We start from the raw sequence: 21,257 nt of genomic DNA, 5'->3' as shown, positions 1-21,257 counted from the left end.
TTTTCTTCCCTTCCTTTGGGGGTATTGGATCCTTTGGCCTGAGAATGGCAAAGGTTCTTTGACGATGTTGGGCGTTATGTTGGCGACTGTGTATATCTTTCTTGATTCATGTACATCAATCAAACTACGGCACGGACTTCTCAGGCGGATGCAGGGGAAGACGGAGAGGGGCAACGAAACAAGAATTGGTTTTTGCGCCTTGAATGTGGATTGTGATCCAGCACTACCTGACTGTGGTATCTCTGTTGCTGCATCGGTCTGTCCAGACCGGTGGTGAGGACCATCCCCAACACTTGAGGAGGTGGAAAGCCTTCTGACATCGAGTAAAGTAAATAATAATTCCATAAGTCGTAGGTGCGGATGAGACATCGTCCGCCCTCTTTGGAAGCCCCCAACGCCTCGCCATTGTCAAGACCACACATTGTGAATATATGTACACGAACGAACGAACCGCCGTTTTTACGCCACCAACAAACATCGTTGTCGAATTAATGATGTCACATCACCACGCAGTCCTTGGCTGCCTTGGGTAAGGGGACGGCGGGTATCGATGCAGCTGTGTGTTGCCACTCCAGGTGCTCCTGGAAGGCCTGGAGATCTTCGAAACCGGATTCGTCCTGGGCATTCCGCATTTCATCGTCGCTATCACCGCCTGCCTCGGTATATGGCGCCTCATCGCAGAAAGGACATAGGAGTCGAGCTACCCAGTCTCCCTGATACGGCGCCATATGATTCGCTATTGCTAGAGGCGCAAATATGACCGTCTTCTCCTCTCTTCGTTTATCGGCGGTGAACCCGGTCGCCTGCCAATTTGGCATCCCGGTCGTAGGCGAAACAGGCGGTACTGGGCGCGTGCTGGATTCTTCGGCTGTCCGTAATGATGGCATGCTCTCCAAGTCCTCCCATACAAGATGGCCGTCGCAAAAGTCGCAAACGAATGCGATGCCTCCGTCGCCAAACCGCTCGAACTTGCCACTCGTGTTGCATGCTACTACCTCTTCCACGTGTCGTCGGTGGTGCTCCTCCTCCGAAGTAGCTGGCCGACTCTGCCATTCCCGCTGTTTTCTGTAGACGAGAAAGGCGCCCAGGCATCTTGCCGAAGCCTCTTGCTCTGCCCCGAATATCCTCCTAGCCGCTCGGCATTGTGCGCGATGCAGTTCGCGGCGCAATTGCGTCGTTTCTCGTGCCCAAACCGGATTGATCGGTCCGCCTGTTCTCGCCCAATCTTTAAAGTTGTCGATATGATGCTCAACCTTGGACTGTAAAGCTCGCAACTCGGCTATTGACGGAGCTTGAAGGCGAAATAGTTAGCGAGGGTTCATATATAGCCAGCTGTGCGTGACGTGAGCTAGCACGAAGCGAGATTTGATGGGGAGCTGGCTGGTAATCGCAGAGGCCTCCCTCCCTCCGCTGTACGGCAGGGCTCTGGAAAATCTCGAGCCAGCGCAAAGTAATCAAGAACGGTGTAAGTGTGCTCGTGAACTCACGTTTGCGGTCGTTCATATAATAGCGCTGTCCGTTGACAAGGACAGATAGCTCCTGAAAGTCCTTCTTGGCGTCGTCGAGAGTATCCTCCAGCAGGCGCAATTGCTCGTGCTCGTCAGGTCCCCATTGGCGCTTATCGGCGAACTTCAAGATACGCAGGCCATCGCTGACGAGTGTCGCAATGGCAGCCAGAAGGGACCCGACGGTAGGGCTGCTCATGATTTGGCGAGCCCTCCGGTTCCCTCGAAAGTGTCCTTTTCGAGGGAATCGTTGGGGGGATCAGGAGAGTGTTGCTTGGCGGCGGCGACACAAACAATGGGATCGAGGGGTAGTCGGATTTTGGCGGTGCGGTGCGGCGCGCGCCCCAATGATAAATGGGCGTAGGAGCGCCCCCTTTGGGCCCTTTGGGGGGTAAAATATCCCGACTGGGGGATCAGGGGACTGGAGCTGGAGCTGGAGCGAAGTGAATGACGGACGGCGGGCGCGGGCACGCGGGCGGCACGGCCACACCGTCCGAACAGGTTTTGTAGCTTACGTTTCCCGTAGAGTAGGCCTTGGCTCCCTCCCCTTGGAGCGAACGGGGTGCCGGGGACGACCCTATTTGGGATGATGAGAGACGCCAGGTACGCGTTGTGGAACTCCACTGTCCACTGCGTACGAGGCAGCGTGGACCTCGAATCCCCGTCGATCGAACCGAAGGTCCGGAGCTCTGCTTGGCGGGTGCGTTCGCTGTAGTCCGGCGAACTTTTGGGTGTGGCTTGTGTGCCTGTGTGCCTGTGCTTGTGCTCTTTGAAGCGTGCTAGGCGGGCTTCAAAGTAAATTTCTCGAAGTGGTTGTTGCTGGGGGACCCTATGCGGCCGTCCGTATGTCATGACCGGAGCGGACGCATGGGACGAACTTGGAGTGATGGACGGGGGAACCCGGGCATGTGACAAACGGAGGGACCGAGAGGCTCAAATGGAGGTTGAATAGGTAGAGGAGGAACCCACGAGACGGCAACGAGGAAAACGTCGAGGGACAACGTGGTGAAAGGATGGAAAGTGTAGTGCAGGCAGGAATGTGGAAAGAAAGTTTAGGGAAAAGAAAAGATACGAGACAAAAGGACACGGAAATCAGAGCGAAAGAAAAGAGACTGGAGAGTTTGAGAAAGATTGCGTTCGGTCGTTTATTTTCCCTTGGTTGGTTGGTCCCGGTGTGTGTGTTTAGTTGACTGCGCTGGCTGGGCGAAGGAAGGAACGGACTGGATCCAATCTTCCTAACTTCTAAAAGACAAGTATTATGCGGCTGTCAAAGACGGAGGAAGGTCGAGGGAACTTTAGGTTTTGAGGGTGCCTCTGAGAGTGGATGACCTGGTCAGCCATGACTGCTTTGGGCAACTTTTAACTCTTCGTATTGTCGATGACATTTGCAAGGCCCCAACCGGAGAGGGTCCAAGGGGAGACGGGGAGTGCCCTTCTTGTTTGCTTCCCAAATCCCGTCGCCTTCCATGAAACCTGCAGAACCACCTCACGTTCATCTTACGAAATACACATGCTGCCTTCACCTCGAAGCCATTCCATTCAAACACTGCATTGCGTGGACACGATCCGACCAACCGAGTTCAGGAGAGGCCAAGAGCTATTTGCTATGCAGCTCAGGAACGACGGCAATCATTGTGAACTATTTTCGGTATACAGATCCCGCAATTCTCCACCTTTTGACGAAAGACCGACACTAAAAGGTCTCCATGCCACATGGTCCATAACTCGGGTACTAGGTGGTTGGGGATGAGCAATGGATGCCTAGGTGCTCCGTACCCTACCTTATTACGTGCTGACCTTACCTTAAGGTAACGTGCTTAATTACCGTCTACGAATACCAGCACCTTACCTTGAGGTATGAATAGCCTAGTGTATAAGGTAAGGTGAGGCACCTCAATCGAAGAACAGGAGCAAAGCAGAACGTGGAGCTGGCACCGTCCTAGCCCCAAAACACAACCGTTGGAAGGGGACCTGGCGTCATCCCTCTTCGGGCCCTTCCAGGTTCCCCAATGGAACTCTCTGATAGGCGCGGTGACATACGAGCTTGTCTCTGCCCTACCAGGCACGGGGCTCCGACAGCTGCGAACCCCCCGCCAAGCGACTCTTCTGCCGGGGCCCCTGTTCGGTTCGGGGGGCACTCTTACCTTACCAAGTAGTCTGTCACGTCTCTCAGCGGCATCTTTAGCCGCGAAGCGACCCTCAGAAGAGTTTCCGTGCCGCAAAGGGGGGGGCCATTCTTCTACCCGTGGGCCGTGAACCTTACAAAAGGCAAATCAACGATCTGTCCGGTGGGATATTGCAAGCGTGTTGAGGTAGTAATTATACGTATAGAATACGGATGTCTGTTGGATCTTCTGCCCAGATTTTCACTTGACTTGGCTTGTCCGGTCTCCCTTGTACACAGACATGCGGAGCCCCCTTTTCAGCTGAACAGTTGCTTGTTGCTTTTCCTCAACACTTTCTTAGTCGTCTCGTCCTCTGTCCAAGCGTGCATGCGGTACTTTGATGTGCTTTTGCAGATGAGATGCACCATGCGCGAGAGATGTGAATTGCGATGAAGACTGGACTTGATCACATTTGTAGCCTCATGTCTCGACTAGCTATGTCCCATCCATGCTAGTCATTAGGCAGTACCCTGGACACGTAGCTGCCAAGGCTCATGTGTATTACTTGTGCCCGACTCCATGATGTACACGATATTGGCTGCACTCTCTTCCTCAGCCGTATAACATCATCTATTTACTTTCTCTTCTTGGCCTTGCCGGTGTCGGCACCCGTGGCCTTACCCGCCACTTGCTTTACCTTCTCGACAGTGGGGTCGGTCTCAAGCAGCTCCTTGGCCTTGGCCTTAGCCGCATCATCCTCTTCATCCTCACCACCCTGGCCGAACTCGTTGACACGAGAGTAGTCGATTCTGTAAGCCCAGCGCTGGTAGAGGTAGATGAAGAAGATGATATCGTCGCGGAAAGTGGACAGACGGTGGAGGAACGGCATCTTGATGGTGAATGCAAAAAGGTCGTCGATAAAGGTGTTGAGGAACTTGTAGATCATGGCCTTGCCAGGCATGTGTGCAACACTCTTGAGCCGGTAGTTGATGTAAAGCGAAGGAACCATCATGAGGAAGCCGTAAGCATACACCGATCCGACGAGCGTGGCGATGATGTACGAGTACCAAGACTTGTGCGTCTCGTAGACCAGCGAGTAGATGGCGTAACCGATGAGCAGAGGCACACCAGCCATGTACATATACTTGAAGGCAATCTCGTCGTACTCTTTGGTCTTTTCCTCCGTCTCGCTGAGCTTGTGCTTGTCCTCGACAACGATCTTAAACGGGAGCAATGAGCCTGCTGGCGCAGCCTTGACGGCAACGTTGACAATGGTGGTGATCTTCCACAGCTCAATAACGATGCCGATACCCTGACCACCCAGAATCATCCAGCTGGTATTTTGCGAGTTGTCGATGAGGTAAAGCAGGATCACGGACTGCATGAAAACGTTCGCCAGGATGGAACGGACCGAGATACCGACGTTGTCCTTCTTCTTGCGGTAATGCGCAATGTCGGAACCGAAAGCAAGCGTCTCCAGGATCATGTGCGCAATACTGACAATAATGGTAATGCCGAGGAGAATCGGGTTCGTGTCGCCAAAGATCTCCTTGACCATCTCAATCTCAGAGCCGTCGCCGCCACCGGGCAGCGATCCACCGTAAGCAGCCTGACGTGCCGACTCCTTCGCACTAGCCTCAATCGCGGCCAGAGTGTTGAATTGCCATGAGCGCATGTTGTTCAAATCAATGTGCAGAGGAACAGACGTGACGGTGTCATTGAGCAGGATCATTTGACTCTTGAGTTGCCAAAAGGTATTGACAAACAGAATAGGGTCTATGGCAGTTAGTTCTGTTCGCCAAGAATAGCGCAAAGGGCAACTTACAATACCAAGAATGCTGGCCGGAGCCATCTCTGGCACCAGTCGGCTCGACATGGAGGAACTGGCGAATTGCGGGATGGGTTTGGCGGTAATCGAGCACTCCAGTGTTGGGGATGATGGAGAAGCTGGCATTCGGGTGGTAGTAACTGGCAATGACGGGCCCAGTCTCCTGTTCCTCGGCCACCTCTTCCACCTCCTCCTCGGCCTTGCCCTCGAGAAGGGATCTGGTCTTGAACTCTTTTTTCTTGGGGATGTACTGAGTGAGAGGGAACGCAAAGTAGTAGGCAGAGGCTGGGTCGTAGGTCTCAACGTGAGGATCGGGCTGGCTACCGGGCAGTGAAACGTAAAAGTGGCCCCAAAGAGTACCATTGTTCTGCACGGAGGGCGGCACCTCGATAGTGGTATCAATGGAGCGTTTTTCGCTGTAGTTGCCAATCTTGAATTTCTCCTCCTTAAGAACAACCTTTTCCGAGGGCGTTTGGGCCAGAGGAATCGGAACAAAGGTGTCGGAAATAGTGACGGTCACGTCGATGTAGCTATCCATTGGCCATATAGGTGCCAACTTGCGCGGGATCTGGCTCCAGGTCGCACCCTCGTCCAATTCCTTGGGGCGAAGCAGGTAGGGCGGAATGTCTTCGGTATTCGCGGGTACGTTGACAACATTGCCGTCGGCATCTTTGACCTGGGTACCGGATTGCGTCTTGGAGAACATGTTGTTCATGAGCAAGTTCATGCCGAAATACATAGAAGCTCCAAGTAGCAGCTTTTGCGTCAAGCTTATGCCCTGCGATCATGGTACATTAGTTCAAGGCCTCTGGGCGCGATTCGCGGTGGGCGTGGGTAAGATACTCACGCCTTGCTCCTGCTGCTGGCCAGCAGGGCGAGCGCCGGCTGCTGCTGCGGGTTGAGACATCTTGCACAATGCGCTACAATGTCTTTAGAGAGAGGATGTTGAAAATCGCGAAGCTGCGGAGGACAGATCGCGTGCTCGTGAGAAGCGATGCGGGGACGTCGCACGGCGGACTCGGCTACCGATGGCGTATGGCAGCTCGGCTACTGATAGTTGCAATGATAGCAACTCGTCAAGTAGAATGGCAAGTGAAACCGTGTCTTTCTTCGGCGCAGATGCCGAGTATGCCAGCGATATCGGGTGCTGGAGGAGTGAAGTCGGAAAGTCTTCACGGAGATTGGATTGACATGGCCCCGGAATTTGGAAAGCACTGGATCGCAAACTGGACCCTGGAGGCTGGGTGGCGGGCGGGACAAATTGCGTGCTGTGCGGGCGAATCAACGGCCGAGGCGCCGCCACGATCCCAGCAGAATGGCGCGGTAGGCTTGGGGGGGAAACAGGGGGCCAAGACGCTGAAGGGAAAACAAATGGCTGCTGGAAGTGCAATGTCGATGCTAGATGCACCTGCCAAAGAGGCATTGAACCTCTGTACCTTTGGTGTTCCATCCTTGCTTGATTGGGAAGTAGTGAACGATTGATTGGGTTCCATTGACACCGAGAATGATCTCTTGCACATCGTGTTCTCCATCATCTTGACAACCCACGTACACGTACAATCAAACACCAGTCCAATCGACATCGAACACGGCCTCCCGTGGTCCATTCCGTCCATTCGTCAGCGGCACGTTGCACACGCGGGTGTCTGTCGTTGTCATACCGAGCATACGCGACCGCCCTCGAATCGAGAGACATTCGTCTCTACCCTAGGTACTTTCTCTTGTCTCTCCCAGTTTCCGTTCCTCGTCACCTTTGACACTACTGCAACTACCTTCCCAGATCATCTACTCGGATAGTTGAAAGTCGATAGTTCACGGAGAATGGTGCCTGGGACGCTCGATCATTGAGGCTCTTGAGTTTCGATCGATGACTTGAGTCTTCCTGGTTCCCTTTCTCCAGCTCCGGATGGACATCCCCGCGGGACGGACCTAGCCAAACCCAGCTTTAGAGTCGTCGAGGTTGAATTACGCACTACATTGGACTCGGACCTCGCCTCCGACATGTCACCTGGACACTTCACTGGTGCGGGCCAGTCGCAGCGTAACAAGTTGACAAACCAAACACGCAGGCAAACTAGGGTGCCCCCGAACCCATCAGGTCTCGGAAACGGCTGAACCAGTCGAATTCAACAGAGTCGATGAAAAGTGTATCAGACTTTCTACAAAGGTACCTCTCCATCTCAGGGCACAATGTGCTACTAGGTACTAGACCCAGGTCCCGGATCCGTCTTCTGGTTCCCCCGTCACCGTCCCAAGTCCACGTCCATGTCAACCACCGTCACCCGACCCCGTTCCTTGTCTCTGGTTTAGCAACCAGCGAGGGGGAAGGGGGCTCTCTGGGTCTGGAGTCTGCTTTGCTTTTCCTCCCCAGCTGGAATACCACGCATCGACTAAGGCCTACACTACTGTACCGGCACTGGAGCCACGGATCCCCGAGCGAACCCTTCGAAGCCATTGATTGTCCCAGCTAGTACGCTAAACCCAGAACTTCGGCCCGTCGCCATGCGCCGTGGCGGTAACTGACATCTCGTTGTCTCATTGCCATCTGTGCTTCCTCTCGCCTCGTCCAATCTTTCTTTTCTTTTTGTTTCTTATTGCCCTTCAGGTGGTTGCTAGGATAATTGATACACCAACTCGCCAACAACACACTTGTCCACTTGCCCTGAGCCCATACCAACCAACAAGACAAACTAGCATCCCTTTCTGGGTCTCGAGAGGAACGTATATAACAGCGCCCTTTTTCACCGCCATCTGCCTATTCCCCTAACTTTCAGTTTCTCTCTTGGGCTCTTCTTCTCTGATCTTTTTGTGGACTTGGATTCGTTGCCCAAAGTCGGAACCTTGAGGAAATACCGCAGAAAAAGGCGGCGTCTTCCGGGTACTTTCTTTCCGTTGTGACTCTTGTCTCTTGGCAGGAACGGAACCTCATACTATCTTTCTCCACAAATCCTCCGTCATCTTCACCTCCAATAACTGCACCTCTTAGTGTAAAGACTGAGTACCATCTCACTCGCAAACTACTTACTCTAGCATTTTCTCCCTTCTTCAACAAAAATTTCTACCTCGAAGCCCAAGAGTCACTTTATTTGGGAGTTCATCCTATAGTAAAACCCTTTTTCATCACAAATCAAGCAAGCAACGAACATCATGCAGTCCGGCGGCCCTTCCCCCCTGCCATCATTCCCGGCATCCCGGGATGGCACACCCAGTGGCAACGGCACCAACACCAACGGAACCACGAATGGTAACACCAACGGCACCAACGGTACCACGAATGGCGTGCAGAAGAGGACCAAGATTTGTGTCTACTGCGGCGCCTCCCCCGGTTTCAAGCCTCAGCACATGGAAGCCGCTCGTGAGTTGGCAAGAATCATGGCCGAGAACAACATTGATCTTGGTGAGTCACTGTTCTCCCGCTCCTCATCTCACTCAAACCTGTCGCCTCCCCATCTCCATCCACGATTTGGGCAGCGATAAAGTCCGAGTCACTATATCAATGACAACATGTGGCGCAACCCTTCTCAGACAAGATGAAACATAGGAGGCAAAACCTCTACCAATGTGTTTCTAGTTCATGATGTACTAACAAACATCTCAGTCTACGGTGGTGGAACCGTCGGCCTGATGGGCGAGGTGGCAAAGACACTCGTTTCCCTTGCCGGCCCGGACTCGGTCCACGGCATCATCCCCGAGGCCCTCGTCAAGTATGAGCGTGACGACACCTACGGTACCGTCAACAAGGACAACATGTACGTCCCGGACGAGACCGTCTACGGACGCACCACCGTCGTCAAAGACATGCACACCCGCAAGCAGATGATGGCCAAGGAGGTCTTCGCCGGCGGCCCCGGCAGCGGCTTCGTCGCCCTGCCCGGCGGGTACGGCACCATCGAGGAGGTTCTCGAGACGGCCACCTGGAACCAGCTGGGCATTCACGACAAGGGCATCTGCCTCCTCAACATCAACGGCTTCTACGACGGCATCCTCGAGTGGGTGAACAAGAGCGTCGAGGAGGGCTTCATCAAGGCCGCCAACGCCGACATCCTCGTCACCGCTACTACCCCCGAGGGTGCCATCACGGCGCTCAGGGATTACCAGGTCTCTGCGGCCACCTTCAAGCTCGACTGGACCAACTCTTAGGTCACATTGGTAGTCCGTCGGCAATGCTTTCCAGAAAACGGAACTTCATGTGCAGGAACTAGAGACGGAGAAAGACAGATGGCGTGTACAATGTAAAAGCGGATACGTACCGGAGTCTTGGCGCCCTTTCGTGTTTCCCAACTCCTATACGTTGAGGCTCGGTAGGTGGTCGGGTTGGATAAAATGAAGCGAAGCGAGGAAAGTGAGTCTTGTTTCCTCCATTCCGATCGTTGGTGACACGCGGGATAAGACATTCAAAGAAAGGGGTATGAACGGGGGATCGCTCAGCTATCTATCATGTCACATCGGTGTTGGTTGCACGTAATGTAGTTTGATAGACCTTCATGAGTTACACAACCCAATAAAGCAAACCTGCATCTTCAGGTACCTGTCTTAGGCTCCGGATCATCAGTGAGCACATAGATTGCGTGTCTTCCTGTCTCTTGAGTCATCGGATGCAGCTCATTTTTGGGCCATCGAATCTCCTTTTTGCAGTGTATTGGTACAAGTCTAATTGGGCCGGCTCTGTGCGTTCGAGGACGGTGAGTCTCCTTCCCATAGCTGTGTCCAGTCAGCCGAACCCCCGGATAGGAGGTTGTTTGGCGACGATCCGGCCTAGCCCAACGCAACGCAGCGTAGAAGCCCATCCGCGCATCTTTCCTGAATTCATGATTTCCGCAGCGCTTAGCCGTCAACCTCCATACCCTCACCGCCCTCTTCGCCGCCGCCCTGGCTCTCGCTAGCGGCGACACTGTCGAGCCACTCCTTGACGTCTTGGCCGTCGTACAGCTTGAATGGCTGGACCGTCTTGACACCATCCTTCTCGGTGTAGCCGACGACACCGACACTGGTGTTCTCGACCGTCAACTCGCGGTCCTGGACCAAACTCTCCTTGAGGGCCTTGAGACCGTGTTGCACGAGGTCCTCGCGGGAGCACGTCTCAAAGGCGTCGATATTGCGCTCGAGGTAGGTGCGGGCCATCTGGCTGCGTGCGCCGATGGCGAAGGCGACCATCTCCTCCGTCATACCACTGGGCTGGAATTCGAAGAGATGGGGGCCGCGCTCGTCGACGCCGGCAACGAGGAGACCGACACCGTAGGGCCGCTTGCCGTAGACCTGGGTGTTGATCTGGGCCTTCTCGCCAATCATGTCGACGAGGGTGCGGAGGGGCATTGAGCGACCGTACGTCATGCGGTGGCCGAGGCACTGCTGCTTCATGAAGTTGGAGAGGACGCGGGCGTCCGAGGTGAGGCCTGCGATGGCGATACCGGAGTGCTCATCGACGGTGAAGATCTTCTTTTGGTACGAGGACAGCTCTTCGGCGTTGCGCTATTGGGGAAAGAATGGCATGTTAGCTTCATGCGCTCTATAGTAAAGGTCCGCGAGTATCGATTGAAAACGGATGATGTAGGGAGAGGCAAGAGAGAGAGGTCCCAGGTATCGGCAAACGTCGTACCTTGATTGCTACTAGAACGGCGTGTGTTTTGCTGGCAATGCCCACTACCACGGAACCCTGCTTCACTGCTTCGGCTGCATACTCGATCTGGAATATCCGGCCTTGCGGCGAGCTATGAGACGTTGAAGGTTAGCACTCCATCTTTATGCTGGCCTTCTTCACGGCGGAGTCGGGGAGACTGGAAGGGAAGGCCGAGGAAGCGGGCCAAACAGCTTACAATGTCACCGAGTCGTTGTCGTAATTGTTTCTGAACATGGCGGGCGTGAGGGGTGATTCGTAGCTTCGTCAGGCGGTTCGGCGGTTTCTGGAAACGGAAGGAACTTGGAGTCTTCGTGTAGCGAATCGTGGATGGTTGAGGGAGACGGGAGGGAGAGATTCGATCGCGGGGTGGTTGTTGGGCGAGCAGGTCGGTGATGGGAGAGCGAGAGACAGCTTGGTGGATAATAAAGCGTCCCTCCCGCACGCCAGGCCCAGCTCAAGGCAGGTCGAGCTTTCGTAGCACTCTCTCAGCCTGGAGCCAGGTGCCAGGGTGCCAGGTGCTCCGTGCATCCCTCGTTGAGGTACGTACACTTTCCTGCCCCCGTACCTGACCTCACTCACAGCCGGGGTCTTTCCGAGTGGAGACCTTCCACTATTTGCGGTTTGTCATTGGAGGCTGTCCGGCCGCTGGAACAAGGTTGCGCCGTGCGCTGACGACGGTCTTCGTGCGTCAGGCCTGGGACCCGCCATCGCATCGCAGCTCAGCCTGCCAGCCTAGCCGCGAACTACTACTCAACCGACACGACCGAGTGATCCTCCACCACCACGAAGCTTCCCCACGACTAATCAAAAGACAGCCTAATCGCAAGAAACGATCGTCGCTCGAAGCTCTCAACGGAACCCCCAAGGAAATTTCGAAGGAACACATTTGCACCCCCGGCGGGGCCGTCTATACCCAGCTCCGACTTCGATACCCGTCCGAAACAAGTAAACCACAGCCCACCTTCCAACGATATTCAAGATGCCGACCGCCGGGCTCAAGACCATCATCGCCCTTTCCTTCGTCCTCGCCGTCGGATTTCTCCTCGTCATCCTCTCCTGCGCCCTCTGGAAGGTCTACTACCCGCTTCTCGTTGTCGCTACCTACGTGTTGGCCCCGATCCCCAACTGGGTCTGCTCGCGATGCACCAACCCTGATGACTTTGGCGAGGGTTCCGGCTCCGCCGTGCTGGACCTCGGCCGCTTCTGCACTGGGTTCATGGTGGTTATGGGAATTGGTGAGCTTCTCCCCCCCCCCCCCCCCCCTGGTGCGGCGGGCCACCCCCCCCCCTGGTTTGTGGGGGGGGGGCCGGCCCCCCCCGCTGTCGCCCCGCGGCGGTGGTCCCTGGGTTTTTGGGGGTTTTGTGGGTAGGGGGTGTTTCCCCCCCCCCCCCCCCCCCCCCCCCTTTCCCAACCCCTACGGCTCTTTTGTCTTTGATCATTGCGAGGATCGTGTTGCTGACCATGCTCTTCTATCGCAGCCCTGCCCATCGTTCTCGCCCACTCCGATCTCATCCAGGTTGAGGCCATGGTCATGTCGATAATTGGCGGTCTCCTCATTTACGGAACCATCATCAGCTTTAGCATGTTCTTTCAGGAGGAGCAGGACTTCTGACTAGCGTCGGGAGCAACGACCGGGGACAATTGATACGGCTATGAGCAGGCGATGGGGAAGTAGTGTCAGCAGAAGCAGCAGAAGCAGCAGCAGAAGCAGTGATGGAGGGCATACGCATTTCAACCAAATTGGCGGCAGACGTGTACAGTACGACGAGACGAGGTCGGAAACCATTGTGGCGCTCGGGTTCGGGAATCCGGCAAAGTGGGATTTGGAACGGGGTGCGCTTTACTTGGAGGCTTCACATGTATATCCAGCATCATTCCGTCAGGCGGGCGTTTCCTCTTTTTTCTCGCTTTTGTTATGCAACGACAAAACCATCTAATTCCCAATGACCGACTGCGGAAAACTGATAGCGTAAACATGGATTATTTAATAATGATCTTGTTTTTTCTACTAGTTTCGTGTGGATGATCCGGGTCGTCTAAAAGTTGAGTCTAATACCCGTGAAGGTCCAGAGTCTAATATCCCAGATACGTTGAGGTATCAACCAAAAAATCCCCCTTACCATGAATATCCCCCTTCATGACATAGTAAACGCCAGTAAGCCGATTCCAAAAATTGCGAGGCCCCCTCCTCCCAATCTATCCCCAAATCCCGAACCCGCTCATGCTTCCGCAAAGACGCCCAAAGGCCCCGCCAACTTGGTAAACATCTCCTCCCTCTCACCCTCGGCAGTGCTCAGGATAGTCACGGCACCGCCGGCTCCGATATGCCAGACCTCTCTCGGCTCCGTCTCGCCTTCCTCCGGCGGCGCAGCTTCATCATCCCACTTGAACATAGTTCGGATCGTGACGCTCCAGTCCCCCTTTCCAGTGGCGTCCATGTACCCCACCACGCCAGAATACAGACTCCTCTCCCTGTGCTCCTCGATCTCCTGCAGCAGCTCGCAGCTCCGCTTCTTCGGGGCTCCCGTCATGCTGCCCGGCGGGAGACTAGCAGCGAGGACATCGAGCCCCGTGTGCTGACGATCGGCACCCGTCGTCGTCGTCGTCTTGGGCTTCGGTAGCTGTCCGTTGACAATCGTAATCATCTGGAACACGGTCGCGTACTCCTCCACCTTCATCAGGTGCGGCACCGTGACGTTGCCAGAGCCGCAGACGCCGTGCAGGTCGTGGCGGACGAGGTCCACAATCATGAGGTTCTCCGCCTCCTCTTTGGGCACGTGCAGGATCGCCTCGGCCTGCGCGAGCGTGGCGACCTGGTTCGACTTGCGGACAGTGCCCTTCATCGGCCGCATGGAGCAGAAGCCGTCGGCGTCGTACTCGAGGAAACGCTCCGGGGAGCTGCTGATCAGGGTCGCGCCGCCGAGGCGGATGAAGGAGCCAAAGGGCGCGGGCTGGCGGGCTCTGAGCGTCTTGTAGAGCCTCCAGGGCGCAACGTGTGCGGATTTGTTTTGCACCTGTTCTGAAGACAGGTGTCCGTTGGCGAGGCCGTTTTGGTGTTCCTTTGTTGAGCGTCCGGGTAATGTGATTGTCGTCTGGTCCGTCAGGCACAGCTCGTAGGACTCGCCGGCGGCGATGAAGTCTTGACAGCGCGAGACCTTGCCTTCGTACTCGTCGGCGGCGGGGACCCGAATAACGGGCCTCGTAGCTACCGTCGAAGCATCCGAACCGTTGACGGTGGTCTTGCCCGGTGACTGCCAAAAGTGGGACGTCTGCAACGATGCCACCACGGAGTCGATCCAAAAGTCGGCATTGAGTTTGCGCTTCTGAAGGTGCTGGACATGCAACAAGCCCTTGACGTGATCGACCACAATACTCTTAGTGACCCAAGCGAAGCACAGGTCAGGCCTCTGATGCCCTCTTTCAGCAGCCACCTCCACGTCGATCCCCTTTAGTCCCATCTCGTACGTAAGGTAGCCCATGAAGCCTCCTCGGAACGGTGTCTGGAGCTCCCCCGAGGCCGGGATGCGTCGCTTCTCAAGGAAACCGGAGAGGAGATGCCAAATGTTCCTTTGCGACCCGAAGGGGACGGTCTCCACCAGGTCGACGGGCAGCCCCTGAATCGATGGGATCCGGGCCGTGGCGAAATCGTCTCCCACATGATGCTCGATTCGCAGTGACTCCTCCACATCCAGAGCAATGACGCTAAATCGGCCCCGAACGTCCGCAGCTCCCGTCGCCATGTTGCTCGAGTTGGACGAATCCAAAATGATGTGCTCCGTCCTGCCACTCTTTAGTATCTCCACGATATCCGGCACCTTGATGTTCGCCGGAAGGCTGATGGTCTTGTATCGGTACTCGCAGTCGAGTCCGACAGTCGCCAGGGGCGTAGGCATCTCCGTCCACTCGAGGATCGGGGCGTTCCCTCGCTGAGCCGCGGCACGGTTCTCACAGAGGAGACTCGGCTTCACTGCGTTCCTTGCCAGGAATCGCTCTCCGGTCAAGACAGTCCTATTCGCCTTCAAATTCCACGCCATGGCTTCGCGAAGCCAGTTGCTGATGACCGCATGACCTGCCGGCTGGGTACATACAGACTCTGGGTGATATTGAAGGCCCCAAAAGGGTTTGCTCTGGTGCTTGACCGCCATGAGGATTCTCTCGCGGCCGCTATCCCTTTCTTCATCCACCCATGCCAGAGGCAACAGCTCAAGAGCTGTCTTCTGGGTACGCCAACGGCACTCTGCCCAAGTGGAATCTGAGATGGAATCTTGTCCGATGTCGGCACAGAGGCTGTGATAGAGGGTTGCCTTGAACTCGGAGACGCCATCAAAGATGTCTTCGGCGCACGTCGCTTCAGGTTTCTCATGCTGAATAGTGCGAACCATCCCGTGCAACCCGCGTTGAAGCCTCCTTACTTTACCGCCCGAGCTGAAGACGAGGCTCTGGAACCCAAGGCAAATGCCAAGAACCGGCAGCATATGCTCATCTTGCAATCTCCAAATACATCTCATGAGCCCAACATCCGTTTCATTCTCGGGGGAGCCAGGCCCAGGTCCGCAGACTACTGCATGATACCGTGATAATTCCCGATGAAAATCGACCGAGAAAGTCGGCGACTTTTGGTCTAGCAAGGGCGTATCAATCGGTAAAACGTGTACATCGGCGTCAAGCAACGTTGTGAGAAGGGATACGATATTGTTCGTAAAGGAGTCGTACGCATCAAAAAACAGAATCTGAGGTCGCGTCATCCTTGGTTATTAGTGAGATCCCGGATTTTCCTTTTAAGACGACGACAGCGACAACCTCGAATGCAACGCTCGCAAAACGGGAATGGCTTGACCAAAGCTTGTACGGCGGAAACGGATCTCTTTGGGTTGGTAAAAAGGCCCGCTGTCGGCTAGCACCGGAAAGCGACTCCCTAAGGAAAATTTGGTGGCAACAGCAGAAACGAGAAGGCGGTCAGACCCACGCATGAATCGCCTGTGAGCCCTTTGTTCGGGACGCAGGGATGAGCTTAATTCGATCGCCGGGCTGATCGAGGTATCCCTGGATTGGACCTTGCTTGAACCCGTCGCAGCTAGTCAAGAATTGGTAGCGGCTTGAGTCGTCTATCAAGAAGTCAATTATCTACTTATTGGAGGCCGCTGCGATCGCCAACTCCACCATGGTGTGAATCACTTGTTCTACATGTCCACCATCATACAGTTCGTCATGTGAATGGCTCGAGTCGCTAGTCCTGATCCACCACCTTGATGATACAGGGTTGCCTTGAGTGCCATATACGCCTTTCCTTCGCACCAATGATCGCGTTGAGCATCGTCTGAGTATCCGATCGCTGTCGGCTCTCTTGTGTCTCTTCCTGCTCCTTCTTTCCCTTGGGCTCTTCCCAAATCTGGTACTCCTCAACGGATGCCCCTATTTCGAACTCTCCTCGACAGAGTGCCATGGCCTGAATCTCCACTTCTGTAGTCGCCTTGGCCGCCAACAGCGGAAGTGCCTGCTGTAAGGTACCGTTCCAGGCAAATTTTCGCGTAAAGTCCAACGCCACGTTCAACGGACGGTGACATAAGGCCGGCATCAGTCTCAACATCGGATAGACTGGCTTGGCTGACCGATTGGTGATACCAATCTTGACCTGGACAAAGTTGTCGACGAGTATCGTCTCTATGACCATTTCGCCTACAGTTTGGCCCGGGTCCTGTACCAATATTTCGATGCCGACATCATCAATCCTGAGAGCGTCCATCATCCTGGGTGAAAGCCTAATGGTTCTCAGGTCTATGTAACCGCTTCGCTTTGGGCCAGATACTGTTTTCCACCTGGCTGTGAGCGTTTCCAGTATTTTTTCCCTCATCCAGAATGCTTCGCGATTCGAGCGTTCCATGTCGGGCGTAATCTTGCTTGTGCTCACAACAAATTGCCGCTGTCTTGATGGGTTGAGTGCCGGGATCGATGCGTGAGGGTCCTCGAGGTAAATGCGCCGTAGGGGAACGATAACGCGACTGGTGTTCCCCGGGAGAACGTGTTCCTCAATCACAATACCGTCCTCACCATCCATTTCGACCTCCATATTGTTCGGCCAAGCATTGCGCAGATCCATAGACAAAAGACAATATTCATCTGCCAATGTCGAAGGATCAACCTTGGACTCCAGGTTTGTAAGACTGAGAAGCGGCTTGGGTACGGGTCCGCTGAGAGGCAGGATATCGAGTCGCGTGAGCTCGACGCTAGCATTTACAGTGACCGACAACTGCAGCGAGACCTGCCGGGTATGGAATTTGTCCGTCACTTCCTCGAGAGGCACTCCGAGATGGGCATAGTCGATCTGAATGGCAGCGTTCGTCAACCCAGGCTTGCCTAGGATTTCGAAATCAAATGTGGCAGTGCCTCCTGGAGCAATGTATCGCTTCTCCGGTTCCTTCTTGTTCAACCTTCGAAGACCTTGGCGCCTCATCAGAATGTATTCGTATTCGTACAATTCAGCTGGCGTAGCATCTCTGTTGTTGATGCCTGCCTGCAGCGGTCCCTGCGTGGAATCCTGGAAAGAGAAAAGCATAAAGTCCACTGGAGTTGTTTGGGAGAGATTCTGCAACGTGACAGAGAACACCTGTCTCTCTCCCTCGAGCACCATGACGGAAGCCTGGGGTAACGTTGTCGACTTGACAATAACAATGGGCTGTTTGGGGATGACATTCAATGCGACACTCTCTACCTTCAGCGGTTGGCCAACAAGGGCTCCTGAGGCAAGGGTGGTTTCCAAGGCTTGAAGTCCGGTAGCCTTTACCTTGACATCTGCTTGCGGCGTCCATGGCTGTTTGAATATGGGGAATCGTCTCTCGCGACAGCCGCGGACACGGATGATTGCGCCTGTTACCTTCAAGGCACCCGGTCCTTTTGGTGTTCCCGAGACTTTGAGAATCTGTGTTCGGTACGGGCCAATAATGGTGCTCTCAAAGCTTGATTCGAATTCTGCGCCGCTGGTGTCCAGGCGAAGGCTTTCGACATCCACCTCGATGTCATATGGGTTCTGAAGAGTAACTCTAAAGGTTGCGGGCTCGTTCGCAACGAGAAGGTGGTCAGCAGCTTTATCGGGCTGCTTAAGGAATGGGTTGTATATAAAAGGGTTGACGTCTTGAGAAGTTCTCGCAGTTACTGCTCCAGGAAGTGTACTCTTGGCATGCGGGACCGGAATTCTGGTAATCGGAAGTGGTTCTAAGGCGACGCCACGGACGAAGAACTCGTCCCAGTACTCCGCCGCGAGCTGATTAAGGCCTAATCTTTTCGCGAGATTCGATGTCTTTGAAATATTTGTGGCGAGCCGGGTCTGTTCGTCGCGAGTAATGACCGGTGATGCATCTTCTTTGCGAGGGCCAGGGGCAACTCCTGAGCCAGCCGTGCGAAGCAGATCACTAGAGAACTTCAAAACACCGTTGAAGTCAGGCAACGCCTCAGAAAAGTTGATGCATGCTCTCAGTATGTTCAGCTTGACACTGGTGAACCCAAAGAATCTCGCAGCTGCCTGTCCCCGAATTCTATCGATGACAGCAGCGTCCGAGTCCTCTGTCGAAATGGCATCGTCTGCGGGTTGTTTCTTCATGTCAAAGCCGACAACACCGTAAGACTTGCACAAAAGAGCCAAAAATGCCTCGATTCCCTGTTCAACGTCGCCTTCGCCCAGCTCGAGTGCGACTGCGCTATTACTGTGCCCGTTGGCAGCATTCAGAGCTACCAGGCCTGCCGCAGGGTGTATACCCATGTCTGCAGCACCACGAGTGCGCGCCTCAACCAGTCCGCTGATTAGGACGGAAACGAGTTCTCTGGTTACCATTGCTTTCTTCCGATGATGACCGAGAGGTCCAAGAACGGATGCGATTCCTGCTAGAATCGAAACTCTATCTGCGATGGTGAGAAGCTCCGACGAAGAGGCAGGAAACGCGCGGAAGAGAAATGTGACGATTGACTGTCGGCTCGGGACAACGGTCAACCGGGGCGAGGTTGTCAGAGGGGTCGAGGGCAGTTTTCCAAAGATCATGATCTCGTAGGCACGCTCTCCGAGCTTTCCGTCAGCAAGGTGCAAAGCAGACAAAATCTTGGAGAATCTAATTGTCGTCTCCGCCAGGGGTAAGGGAGGCAGATGCTCAGCAGATATACGAGAATACAGCCCGGCGATTCGGTCCAAAAGGTCTGGAAGTATAATCTGAAGGTTTCGAATATGCTTGGGCTGGCCTGCATCAGTTGGGGTCGCTGCTTCTAGGGCAGCATATGTAGCAGCCGTAGATTTGTCTTGTGGGGGCAGGCAAATAGACGGGACCTGAAAGTCGACCTTGACCCAGCCTAGCAGCAGTAGACAGAGAGTGATCAACTCGAGTGCCTTGCCATGCCATATGTGGTCGTTTATCGATTTGGCTACTGTCGCGCCATCTATAAGTTCTTTCAAAGCATCGGTCCAGCGACCTGCTTGCAGGAACAAAGACCCCATAAGGATCTTGACTCTGCTTTTGCCTTTCGCTCTGAAGCGATCGTTGAGACCACCGGGGCCGAAGCCCTGCACCGAAACTCGATCTGAACTTTCTGACCTGAAGTGGTCTCCAGCACCCGGCCTTGAATTTCGGTCAGGGGTCGAAGAGTCACTACTCATGCCGGAAGTCAAATCGTCAAAAGTGGTAGGAGGGTTCGACAGTCCACTTTTCACAGGAGTTGATGGCCGAGCGGGCGTTGAGTTGCTCGACGATACAGCCGAGTTGTGCTTCATAGGCGCAACCGGCATAGACATGCGATTCATGTGCCGATCTGGAATACCACTGGTCGAGCTCGATCTCTGCGGACCAGGAACGAATTGAGATGCCCTCTTATTTACCGAACCAGAATCATCTGCGCCCCATGATGCGCCGTTCGTTTGTCTACTTGACTGAGACTGTCCGGGAGAATCGATGAAGTTCCAGGCTTCAAACGACTTGGCCAGTCTTGTCATTTCCGCCAGGAGCTGCGACGTAATGTCGCACATTATAGTTTTCATGGTCGTCCGCTTGCACTCGTCCGGCGGTGGTATAGCAATGAGTCCCTCGGGTAAAGGTACCGGGTTCTCCTTCGAAAGCGCATGGTCGAAGATCAGCACTCGGTGAACCAGTGCCCTTCCGAAGCGGTCTCTCAAGTCCTCCAACTCCTGGTCCAGCGTTCGGATGTTTTGTTCGGCAACGGTGGGCGCATTTCCAGAGTGTCTCTTGCTGAAGGTGACTCGGCTGAGTTCCTCTCCGTCAGCGATTGCAATAACCGCTAGGGGTTCACGGTAGAAGTCGAACGGCGATAGCGCGAGATGCGAAGGTGGGGGGACGTGGGTTATGAGTTCGTAGAATACGGCGCCGTCAGGGAAGGCCAAAGGGGAAAACATATCTATAGATTGACGGTCAGTATGAGGGTTCTTGAAAAGAATATGGGAAATGGAAGGACGTGCTCCTGTTTGGCCGCCCATCAGGGCTGACATCCCGCAAGGATACGACATGTTCAGGCCGCAGGCGTTCAATGAAGGACGAGAAACGATCACTTCTGATTTGGCCCAGGGGTAGAATCAATGCCTTCACCCTCGCGGGAGCGATGGGTAACAGCGAGTCCAAGCTCATCCTAGCATATGTATCTCCCGTCCAGCATCTTCAACTCAAAGTATGTTGCGGGCGAGCTATGTGGCCATATCGCGATGGTCTCGTGCGTTTGGTGCCACACCAGGGGAACACAGAAGTGCGCGAAGCTCGACAGGTGGCCCCCGAGGTCGTCAAGCTGGTTATGCGATGGCTATATCGTGCGCGATTCCGTGATCAAGCGCAAGGCTGGGCTGCAGGTCGACAAGAGCTACTTGATGCAGGTGAACAGTGGAAAGGAGCATGTACCAGTGAGGTAGAGAGAGGTCAGAGTGGACGGGAGGGAATTGACATGCAGCCACTGGCAGCAATTGACGGTGTGCGACTCGGCAGGGGGGGGCTTTCAGTGGAGGAAGTCAAGTAGGCGCAACATTCCATTCCCCAAAGGCCCAGTGGAGTACATTGGGACAACCGACAGTTGCTGAAGTTTCAGGGATCGTAGCAGCTATCGACAACGGGGTTGACGCTAAAACACCCGCCGCCACACATAAGCTGGCCCAAGCTTGACATGCTCCAAGGGGGTTGATTGGTTCGTTTGGCTGCCGACGTCAACCAAGCTGTCAAAGCCACATT

At 54.7% G+C, this 21,257-nt stretch overlaps 8 protein-coding genes across 8 annotated transcripts; 3 read left to right on the top strand and 5 right to left on the bottom strand.

Moving 5' to 3' along the window:
• Window positions 1–497: 497 nt before the first annotated feature.
• Window positions 498–2,357, bottom strand: CLUP02_07965 (uncharacterized protein; the record flags this gene model as incomplete). Its single annotated transcript, XM_049286957.1, has 3 exons — window positions 498–1,291; window positions 1,488–1,739; window positions 2,021–2,357. 3 exons carry the CDS (start codon window positions 2,355–2,357, stop codon window positions 498–500), a joined length of 1,383 nt encoding a protein of 460 aa, XP_049144100.1.
• A 1,887-nt stretch (window positions 2,358–4,244) lies between these two features.
• On the bottom strand, window positions 4,245–6,345 carry CLUP02_07964 (cleft lip and palate transmembrane protein 1; the record flags this gene model as incomplete). The annotated part of the gene is made up of 3 exons (XM_049286956.1): window positions 4,245–5,386; window positions 5,436–6,216; window positions 6,286–6,345. The coding sequence occupies 3 exons, from the start codon at window positions 6,343–6,345 to the stop codon at window positions 4,245–4,247; spliced, it is 1,983 nt and encodes a 660-aa protein (XP_049144099.1).
• Window positions 6,346–8,585: 2,240 nt separating this feature from the next.
• On the top strand, window positions 8,586–9,578 carry CLUP02_07963 (uncharacterized protein; the record flags this gene model as incomplete). The annotated part of the gene is made up of 2 exons (XM_049286955.1): window positions 8,586–8,835; window positions 9,037–9,578. The coding sequence occupies 2 exons, from the start codon at window positions 8,586–8,588 to the stop codon at window positions 9,576–9,578; spliced, it is 792 nt and encodes a 263-aa protein (XP_049144098.1).
• Window positions 9,579–10,262: 684 nt separating this feature from the next.
• On the bottom strand, window positions 10,263–11,289 carry CLUP02_07962 (proteasome A-type and B-type; the record flags this gene model as incomplete). The annotated part of the gene is made up of 3 exons (XM_049286954.1): window positions 10,263–10,907; window positions 11,035–11,146; window positions 11,252–11,289. 3 exons carry the CDS (start codon window positions 11,287–11,289, stop codon window positions 10,263–10,265), a joined length of 795 nt encoding a protein of 264 aa, XP_049144097.1.
• Window positions 11,290–12,034: 745 nt separating this feature from the next.
• On the top strand, window positions 12,035–12,992 carry CLUP02_07961 (vacuolar protein sorting 55; the record flags this gene model as incomplete). The annotated part of the gene is made up of 3 exons (XM_049286953.1): window positions 12,035–12,290; window positions 12,534–12,639; window positions 12,716–12,992. The coding sequence occupies 3 exons, from the start codon at window positions 12,035–12,037 to the stop codon at window positions 12,990–12,992; spliced, it is 639 nt and encodes a 212-aa protein (XP_049144096.1).
• Window positions 12,993–13,274: 282 nt separating this feature from the next.
• On the bottom strand, window positions 13,275–15,530 carry CLUP02_07960 (aminodeoxychorismate synthase; the record flags this gene model as incomplete). Its single annotated transcript, XM_049286952.1, has 1 exon — window positions 13,275–15,530. The coding sequence occupies one exon, from the start codon at window positions 15,528–15,530 to the stop codon at window positions 13,275–13,277; it is 2,256 nt and encodes a 751-aa protein (XP_049144095.1).
• Window positions 15,531–16,282: 752 nt separating this feature from the next.
• CLUP02_07959 (uncharacterized protein) lies at window positions 16,283–20,440 on the bottom strand (the record flags this gene model as incomplete). The annotated part of the gene is made up of 1 exon (XM_049286951.1): window positions 16,283–20,440. One exon carries the CDS (start codon window positions 20,438–20,440, stop codon window positions 16,283–16,285), a length of 4,158 nt encoding a protein of 1,385 aa, XP_049144094.1.
• A 131-nt stretch (window positions 20,441–20,571) lies between these two features.
• On the top strand, window positions 20,572–21,048 carry CLUP02_07958 (uncharacterized protein; the record flags this gene model as incomplete). The annotated part of the gene is made up of 1 exon (XM_049286950.1): window positions 20,572–21,048. The coding sequence occupies one exon, from the start codon at window positions 20,572–20,574 to the stop codon at window positions 21,046–21,048; it is 477 nt and encodes a 158-aa protein (XP_049144093.1).
• Between the last annotated feature and the right edge of the window lie 209 nt (window positions 21,049–21,257).

Source organism: Colletotrichum lupini, chromosome 4 (genome assembly GCF_023278565.1).
Source record: "Colletotrichum lupini chromosome 4, complete sequence".
Taxonomy (NCBI): Eukaryota; Fungi; Ascomycota; class Sordariomycetes; order Glomerellales; family Glomerellaceae; genus Colletotrichum; species Colletotrichum lupini.
Note: the sequence above shows the minus strand (reverse complement) of the source record. Positions and strands in the feature narration are given on the sequence as shown.